A 10000-nucleotide genomic window follows, 5' to 3' on the forward strand; every position below is an offset into this window, starting at 1 on the left:
GGAACCCCCCTCTCTGTTTGGGACGAGGTTAATGGAATCCCCCTCTCTCTCTGTTTGGGACGAGGTTAATGGAACCCCCCTCTCTCTGTTTGGGACGAGGTTAATGGAACCCCCCTCTCAGTTAGGGACGAGGTTAATGGAACCCCCCTCTCTCAGTTTGGGACGAGGTTAATGGAACCCCCCCTCTCAGTTAGGGACGAGGTTAATGGAACCCCCCTCTCTCAGTTTGGGACGAGGTTAATGGGAACCCCCCTCTCTCTCTGTTTGGGACGAGGTTAATGGAACCCCCTCTCAGTTAGGGACGAGGTTAATGGAACCCCCTCTCTCAGTTTGGGACGAGGTTAATGGAACCCCCTCTCAGTTAGGGACGAGGTTAATGGAACCCCCCTCTCTCAGTTTGGGACGAGGTTAATGGAACCCCCCTCTCAGTTAGGGACGAGGTTAATGGAACCCCCTCTCTCAGTTTGGGACGAGGTTAATGGAATCCCCTCTCTCTCTGTTTGGGACGAGGTTAATGGAACCCCCTCTCTCAGTTAGGGACGAGGTTAATGGAACCCCCTCTCTCTCAGTTTGGGACGAGGTTAATGGAACCCCCCTCTCTCTCAGTTAGGACGAGGTTAATGGAACCCCCCTCTCTCTCAGTTAGGGACGAGGTTAATGGAACCCCCTCTCTCAGTTTGGGACGAGGTTAATGGAATCCCCCTCTCTCTCTGTTTGGGACGAGGTTAATGGAACCCCCCTCTCAGTTAGGGACGAGGTTAATGGAACCCCCCTCTCAGTTAGGGACGAGGTTAATGGAACCCCCTCTCTCAGTTTGGGACGAGGTTAATGGAACCCCCTCTCAGTTTGGGACGAGGTTAATGGAACCCCCCTCTCTCAGTTTGGGACGAGGTTAATGGAACCCCCCTCTCTCAGTTTGGGACGAGGTTAATGGAACCCCCTCTCTCTCTGTTTGGGACGAGGTTAATGGAACCCCCTCTCTCTCTGTTTGGGACGAGGTTAATGGAACCCCCCCCTCTCTCTCTCTGTTTGGGACGAGGTTAATGGAACCCCCCTCTCTCTCTGTTTGGGACGAGGTTAATGGAACCCCCTCTCAGTTAGGGACGAGGTTAATGGAACCCCCCTCTCTCAGTTTGGGACGAGGTTAATGGAACCCCCCTCTCTCAGTTTGGGACGAGGTTAATGGAACCCCCCTCTCTCTCAGTTTGGGACGAGGTTAATGGAACCCCCCCTCTCTGTTTGGGACGAGGTTAATGGAACCCCGCCCTCTCTCAGTTTGGGACGAGGTTAATGGAACCCCCCTCTCTCAGTTTGGGACGAGGTTAATGGAACCCCCCTCTCTGTTTGGGACGAGGTTAATGGAACCCCGCCCTCTCTCAGTTTGGGACGAGGTTAATGGAACCCCGCCCTCTCTCAGTTTGGGACGAGGTTAATGGAACCCCCCCTCTCTCAGTTTGGGACGAGGTTAATGGAACCCCCTCTCTCTCAGTTTGGGACGAGGTTAATGGAACCCCCCTCTCTGTTTGGGATGAGGTTAATGGAACCCCGCCCTCTCTCAGTTTGGGACGAGGTTAATGGAACCCCCCTCTCTCAGTTTGGGACGAGGTTAATGGAACCCCCCCCCCTCTCTGTTTGGGACGAGGTTAATGGAACCCCGCCCTCTCTCAGTTAGGGACGAGGTTAATGGAACCCCGCCTCTCTCAGTTTGGGACGAGGTTAATGGAACCCCCCTCTCTCTCTGTTTGGGACGAGGTTAATGGAACCCCCCTCTCTCTCTGTTTGGGACGAGGTTAATGGAACCCCCTCTCTCTGTTTGGGACGAGGTTAATGGAACCCCCCACTCTCTCTGTTTGGGACGAGGTTAATGGAACCCCCTCTCTCTCTGTTTGGGACGAGGTTAATGGAACCCCCCCTCTCTCTGTTTGGGACGAGGTTAATGGAACCCCCCTCTCTCTGTTTATGACGAGGTTAATGGAACCCCCCTCTCTCTGTTTGGGACGAGGTTAATGGAACCCCCTCTCTCTCTGTTTGGGACGAGGTTAATGGAACCCCCCGCCCCCCCTCTCTCTGTTTGGGACGAGGTTAATGGAACCCCCCCCCCTCTCTCAGTTTGGGACGAGGTTAATGGAACCCCCTCTCTCTGTTTGGGACGAGGTTAATGGAACCCCCCTTTCAGTTTGGGACGAGGTTAATGGAACCCCTCCCCTCTCTCAGTTTGGGACGAGGTTAATGGAACCCCCTCTCTCTGTTTGGGACGAGGTTAATGGAACCCCCCCTCTCTCAGTTTGGGACGAGGTTAATGGAACCCCCCTCTCTCTCAGTTTGGGACGAGGTTAATGGAACCCCCTCTCTCAGTTTGGGACGAGGTTAATGGAACCCCCCTCTCAGTTTGGGACGAGGTTAATGGAACCCCCCCCTCTCTCTCTCTCAGTTTGGGACGAGGTTAATGGAACCCCCCTCTCTCAGTTTGGGACGAGGTTAATGGAACCCCCCCTCTCAGTTTGGGACGAGGTTAATGGAACCCCCCCTCTCAGTTTGGGACGAGGTTAATGGAACCCCCCTCTCTCAGTTTGGGACGAGGTTAATGGAACCCCCCCTCTCAGTTTGGGACGAGGTTAATGGAACCCCCCCCTCTCTCAGTGTTTGGGACGAGGTTAATGGAACCCCCCTCTCTCAGTTTGGGACGAGGTTAATGGAACCCCCCCCCCTCTCAGTTTGGGACGAGGTTAATGGAACCCCCCCCCCTCTCTCAGTTAGGGACGAGGTTAATGGAACCCCCCTCTCAGTTAGGGACGAGGTTAATGGAACCCCCCCTCTCTCAGTTTGGGACGAGGTTAATGGAACCCCCTCTCTTTCAGTTTGGGACGAGGTTAATGGAACCCCCCCCCCTCTCTCTCAGTTTGGGACGAGGTTAATGGAACCCCCCCCCCCTTTCAGTTTGGGACGAGGTTAATGGAACCCCCCTCTCTCAGTTTGGGACGAGGTTAATGGAACCCCCTCTCTCTCTGTTTGGGACGAGGTTAATGGAACCCCCCCCTCTCTCAGTTTGGGACGAGGTTAATGGAACCCCCCTCTCTCAGTTTGGGACGAGGTTAATGGAACCCCCCTCTCTGTTTGGGACGAGGTTAATGGAACCCCCCCCCCTGTCTCAGTTTGGGACGAGGTTAATGGAACCCCCCTCTCTCAGTTTGGGACGAGGTTAATGGAACCCCCCCCTCTCTGTTTGGGACGAGGTTAATGGAACCCCCTCTCAGTGTGTACCCCTCTTGTGAAGAACACTGCCCTCTGTCTGCCACTGTGAATTGCGACGAGTCATTTCACCATTTTAGGTTTGTTTTCTTAGCTGGCTGTACTGTTTTGCCTCCTCCTATGGTCAATGACCACAGATCTGCAACCTTCCTGTCAACCTCCCTGGAGTACTTGCCTTTGAGATAAACCTTCGCCCCAACATATATTTATCAACAGAATAGCAAGGCAGTCAACAGGTTGTTTTTACTGATGTTGTCACTGTCTGTCTCTGTGTGTGTCTGTCCCGCCTCTTTCATCTCTGCAGCCGTCCTGTACGAGCTCCTCTATGAGCGAGTGTGTGGCACGGACCATTCCGTGGTGGCCCCCTGTCTGAAGGGCGGTACCGGTAACCGTGGTAACGACCTTCTCGAAGACGACCCGGACAATGAGCAGTGTCGTAGCAGCGACGAGTCGGACCTGGAGGGAGAGGACGCTCTCTGGTAGGGACTGTTCTAGAGACCGCTCTAGAGACAGCTCTAGGGACTGTTCTAGGGCGGCTCTAGGGACCTAGGGGCGGCTCTAGGGACTGTTCTAGGGACTGTTCTAGGGGCGGCTCTAGGGACTGTTCTAGGGGCGGCTCTAGGGACTGTTCTAGGGGCGGCTCTAGGGACTGTTCTAGGGGCGGCTCTAGGGACTGTTCTAGGGGCGGCTCTAGGGACTGTTCTAGGGGCGACTCTAGGGACTGTTCTAGGGACTGTTCTTTTACAGAACCAAACCCAATGCAAGTCAATAGTAGCTATATGAGCAATTCCATGTTTCATGTCCAAATGATTTAGATTTAAACTTAATTGACACAATCTATTTTTAGATGGGGATGATTTGGACATGAAACATGAAAATGCTAATATGGTTACCATTGACTTGCATTGAATTTGAGCCACAGATGCTATAATGTTAGCATTTGAAACGGTGTCCGGGTTAACCTAAACCGAAGCATGGGTTGCTGTCGTACCGTGTCCGTATTCAGCTCACCGGTGTCCGGGTTAACCTAAACCGAAGCATGGGTTGCTGTCGTACCGTGTCCATATTCAGCTCACCGGTGTCCGGGTTAACCTAAACCAAAGCATGGGTTGCTGTCGTACCGTGTCCATATTCAGCTCACCGGTGTCCGGGTTAACCTAAACCGAAGCATGGGTTGCTGTCGTACCGTGTCCATATTCAGCTCACCGGTGTCCGGGTTAACCTAAACCGAAGCATGGGTTGCTGTCGTACCGTGTCCGTATTCAGCTCACCGGTGTCCGGGTTAACCTAAACCGGCATGGGTTGCTGTCGCATCGTGTCCATATTCAGCTCACCGGTGTCCGGTTAACCTAAACCGAAGCATGGGTTGCTGTCGTACCGTGTCCATATTCAGCTCACCGTGTCCGGGTTAACCAAAACCGGGCATGGGTTGCTGTCGCATCGTGTCCGCATTCAGCTCACCGGTGTCCGGGTTAACCAAAACCGGGCATGGGTTGCTGTCGCATCGTGTCCATATTCAGCTCACCGTGTCCGGGTTAACCTAAACCGGAGCATGGGTTGCTGTCGCATCGTCCATATTCAGCTCACCGGTGTCCGGGTTAACCTAAACCGGGCATGGGTTGCTGTCGCATCGTCCATATTCAGCTCACCGCAGTCCGGGTTAACCTAAACCAAAGCATGGGTTGCTGTCGTATCGCGGTCCGCATTCAGCTCACCGGGTGTCCGGGTTAACCAAAACCGAAGCATGGGTTGCTGTCGCATCGCATCGGTCCGTATTCAGCTCACCGGGTGTCCGGGTTAACCAAAACCAAAGCATGGGTTGCTGTCGCATCGTCCGTATTCAGCTCACCGGTGTCCGGGTTAACCAAAACCGCATGGGTTGCTGTCGCATCCGTGTCCGTATTCAGCTCACCGGTGTCCGGGTTAACCTAAACCGGCGCATGGGTTGCTGTCGCATCGTGTCCGTATTCAGCTCACCGTGTCCGGGTTAACCTAAACCGGAGCATGGGTTGCTGTCGTTATCGCGTCCATATTCAGCTCACCGTGTCCGGGTTAACCTAAACCGCATGGGTTGCTGTCGCATCGTGTCCGTATTCAGCTCACCGGTGTCCGGGTTAACCTAAACCGGGTAAGGAGACCAAGATGTCATTCAGGAATGTGGATGACCCATCCATTTATACCCATTAGATGGGAATCCCAGTTTCCGCAGCCAGTAATAGCTGACTTTTGACAACAAAACAAAAAATATTTTTGTAAATAATAATAATAAAATAAATAAGTGTGTATATGTATATATTTATTTATTTATTCATTTAGTTTTAAAATAAACAATACAATAATAATTGACAAGCTGAGAAATAAAATTGTTTTTTTGTTTAATATCCTCTACATTGGAGGACATTAGGCTTTATAGCCTCTACATTGGAGGACATTGGGCTTTATAGCCTCTACATTGGAGGACATTAGGCTTTATAACCTCTACATTGGAGGACATTAGGCTTTATAACCTCTACATTGATGGACATTAGGCTTAATAGCCTGTACATTGATGGACATTAGGCTTTATAACCTCTACATTGATGGACATTAGGCTTTATAGCCTCTACATTGGAGGACATTAGGCTTTATAACCTCTACATTGATGGACATTAGGCTTAATAGCCTCTACATTGATGGACATTAGGCTTTATAGCCTCTACATTGATGCACATTAGGCTTTATAGCCTCTACATTGATGCACATTAGGCTTTATAACCTCTACATTGGAGAACATACCAGTGGATGGAAATGCATTTGACTGGTCACGCTTATTGGTCTAAATGTTAATTTGCATAATTTACTTGAAACTAAATTGGTGTTTTTTTTTTACAGTATATTTTATTAATCTTATCATAGGCGTACAGCATACAGATAGATTTTCCTCTCTACGGCTCTGTCGGAGGGAGTGAGAGTTGCTGCCTCAGCATATCAAACAGCAAGTGTCAACGGAAGGCCTTCTCTTCCTCAGCGCCTCACGCACCACTCTGCAATGGGCTGCAGGCAGTATGCAGCTTTTTGAAAACCAGTTACTTAATTGTTTGAAACGTGGAACATTTTACTACATTTTATATAAGGCATGTCTTTACCTTGCATTTCAAAGTAGCCTAGTTGGGGGGGGGGGACAAAACATGTCCGTGGAGGGAATTATATCAACTTTCTTTCGTTGTCCATGTGCCGTTTGCTAAATTACATTGAGGTAAAAAAAAAAAACAATTCAAGAGAGACCTGATCCAAGCAGCAGAGGAGGGAACAGTGTTTGAGACTAATATCAGATATACTGCAACAACTTCAGACGGAGTAATTTGAGCCAACAACTTCAGACATGAGTAATTCTAGCCACACACACTGACAGATTTTCTCTCTCAGATACCAACTGCTGATTCATGTCTGGATGTGCAAATACTGTAAATATACCAGAGAAAGGTCTGTTAATTGCTCACTAGACTATATGATATAGTGAATTATAAGTGAAATAATCTGTCTGTAAACAATTGTTGGAAAAATGACTTGTGTCATGAACAAAGTAGCTGTCCTACCCGACTTGCCTAAACTATAGTTTGTTTTAACAAGATATTTGTGGAGTGGTTGAAAAACGAGTTTTAATGACTCCAACCTAAGTTTATGTAAACTTCAGACATCAACTGTATGCGGTTTAAAGGAATAAAAATCATGAAATATGCTGTCTAGTGCAGTCAGACAATATTCATGTCTTGGCGGCTATCGATTTAATAAACTCTATCGCATGTAGCATCCGCACCCAGTGGTAATGTGAAGATAAGAACTTGTTCTTAAACGGACTTGCCTAGTCAAATAAATAGAAATGTAACTATCCTATTTCTCAGTTAAAAATGTGAGTCAACCGAACTTCATATTAACAACCCACCGCTAGTTGGTTATTATTATATTATTATATCCCATCCTTTCTCGTATTTTGTTCTGCCACACGAAGATGTTCACATAATGCCCTTATCCCAATGGTGTTTTACTGCTAATTGCATTATGGGAACGAATATTTGGCTAGTGATTCTGCTGTTCCTTACTATAGTAGATTGACATGTTGGCTAGTGATTCTGCTGTTCATGTTGGCTAGTGATTCTGCTGTTCCTTACTATAGTAGATTGACATGTTGGCTAGTGATTCTGCTGTTCCTTACTATAGCAGATTGACATGTTGGCTAGTGATTCTGCTGTTCCCTACTATAGTAAATTGGATTGACATGTTGGCAAGTGATTTCGCGTTTTCGTTACTCGTCTTGTTGGCTAGTGATTTTGTGTTTCGTTACTCGTCTTGTTGGCTAGTGATTTTGTGTTTCGGTTACTCGTCTTGTTGGCTAGTGATTTTTGCGGTTCGTTACTCGTCTTGTTGGCTAGTGATTTCGTGTTTCGTTACTCGTCTTGTTGGCTAGTGATTTCGCGGTTCGTTACTCGTCTTGTTGGCTCGTGATTTCGCGGTTCGTTACTCGCCTTGTTGGCTTAGGAAACTACACTGAACAATAATATAAACTCAACATGCAACAATTAAAAATATTTTACTGAGTTACAGTTCATTTTAGGAAATCAGTCAATTTAAATAGTATTCATTAGGTCCTAATCTATGGATTTCACATGACTGGGAATACAGATATTCAACTGTTCATCACAGACACCTAAATAAAGGTAGGGTGTGGATCAGAAACCCGGTCAGTATCTGGTGTGGATCAGAACACCAGTCAGTATCTGGTGTGGATCAGAAAACCAGTAAGTATCTGGTGTGACCACCATTTGCCTCATGCAGCGCGACATATCTCCTTCACATAGAGTTGATCAGGCTGTTGATTGTGGCCTGTGGAATGTTGTCCCAACTCCTCTTCAATGGCTGTGAGAAGTTGCTGGATATTGGCGGGAACTGGAACATGCTGTCGTACATGTCGATCCAGAGCATCCCAAACATGCTCAATGGGTGACATGTCTGGTGAGAATGTGGGCCATGGAAAAACTGGGACATTCTCAGCTTCCAATAATTGTGTGCAGATCCTTGCGACATGAGGCCGTGAATCATCATGATGAAACATGAGGTGATGGCGGTGGATGACAAAGGGCCTCAGGATCTCATCACGGTATCTTTGTGCATTCAAATTGACATCGATAAAATGCAACTGTGTTCGCTGTCCGTAGCTTATGCCTGCCCATACCATAACCCCACCACCACCATGGGGCACTCTGGTCACAACCTGACATCAGCAAACTGCTGGCCCACATGACTCCATGCATGCTGTCTGCCACCTGCCCGGTACAGTTGAAACCGGGACTCATCCGTGAAGAACACACTTCTTCAGGGTGCCAGCGGCCATCGAAGGTGAACATGTGTCCACTGAAGTCGGTTACGACGCCGAACTGCAGTCAAGACCCTGGTGAGGACGACAAGTTTCCCTGAGACGGTTTCTGACAGTTGAAGAACTTCTTTGGTTTTGCAAACCCACAGTTTCATCAGCTGTCTGGGAGGCTGGTCTCAGACGAACCTACAGGTGAAGAAGCTGAATGTGGAGGTCCTGGGCTGGCGTGTTACATGTGGTCTGCGGTTGTGAGGCCGGTTGGACGTACTGCCAAATTCTCTAAAATGATGTTGGTGTCGGCTCATGGTAGAGAAATGAACATCTGGCAACAGCTCTGGTGGACATTCCTGCAGTCAGCATTCCAACTGCAGGCTCCCTCAACTCGAGACATCTTTTTGGCATTGTGTTGTGGGACAGAACTTCACATTTCAGTGGCTTTTTATTGTCCCAAGCTCAAGGTGCACCTGTGTAATGATCATGGTGTTTAATCAGCTTCTTGGTATAACACACCTGTCAGGTGGATGGATTCTCTTGGCAAAAAACCAACAGGGATGTAAACAAATTTGTGACGTGAAATTTGAAAAGAAAAATAAGCTTTTTTGTTCATATGGAACATTTCTGGGATCTGATATTTTTACATTCATATGCGTTGATATTTTTTGTTCAGTATAGATGTGGACAGTTTATTTTTAACAGAATTTTGTAAGGATCGTTGCATTCTCGATTTTGCATGTTCTGTTCATGTGAATTACCATATTCTAAATCTTAATGATTTACTATATTATCGAATCAGCTTTAAGCACTAAATTCATTTGGGTCCGGTAAATTTCTCAAATGTTCAGTAAATTAAAAAAAAAAAACAAACGCGGCTGGTTAAATGTCCATCGCCACGGAAACCCGGGTCTGAATATATAATATTTATGTCGTTGTGATCCACAGGAGCCAGGATGGACCAGCTGGACCTGCAGCCAGGGGACTCACCGTTAAGGTAACTATAACACACAGTAGAGTAGGCTTCTTTCTCTTGTTCTCTCTGTTATTGATCTCTCTCTGTTTATTGGTTATTGATTTGTAATGAACGGTTATGTTAAATTGGTATCCTGAACGTTTCAGAATCCCGAAGGAAAAAATTCAAATCAACAATGCAGCTGCCTCCTCTCTTTTCGCTGATGATGCCAGTGTGTGTTCAGTCTTCGGTCTGTCCTTTAGAGTATCATAAGGATATGCTGGCTAGGATACATCGCGTTGAGGTGTTACTACAGCCCCGGGTTTGATTCCAGGCTGTGTCACAGCTGGCCCCATGAGGCGGCGCACAGTTGGCCCAGCGTCGTCCGAGTCAGGGGATGGTTTGGGCGGCCAGGGGTTTCCTTGTCCCATCGCACTCTTGCGACTCCTTATGGC

At 48.0% G+C, this 10000-nt stretch overlaps 2 protein-coding genes across 2 annotated transcripts in view; both read left to right on the forward strand.

Annotated features, from left to right (window-relative positions):
• Positions 1 to 10000, forward strand: part of LOC135510193 (GRB2-associated-binding protein 1-like) — a 378827-nt gene that overhangs the window by 127921 nt on the left and 240906 nt on the right. The gene's annotated exons all lie outside the window — the stretch shown is intronic.
• LOC135511202 (OTU domain-containing protein 4-like) overlaps positions 1 to 10000 on the forward strand; it is a 32893-nt gene that overhangs the window by 5470 nt on the left and 17423 nt on the right. The window contains 2 exon segments of the mRNA XM_064932836.1: positions 3554 to 3728; positions 9539 to 9587. Coding sequence (XP_064788908.1) covers positions 3554 to 3728; positions 9539 to 9587 — 224 coding nt within the window.

The sequence above is a fragment of the Oncorhynchus masou genome, chromosome 23, assembly GCF_036934945.1.
Source record: "Oncorhynchus masou masou isolate Uvic2021 chromosome 23, UVic_Omas_1.1, whole genome shotgun sequence".
Lineage (NCBI taxonomy): Eukaryota > Metazoa > Chordata > Actinopteri > Salmoniformes > Salmonidae > Oncorhynchus > Oncorhynchus masou.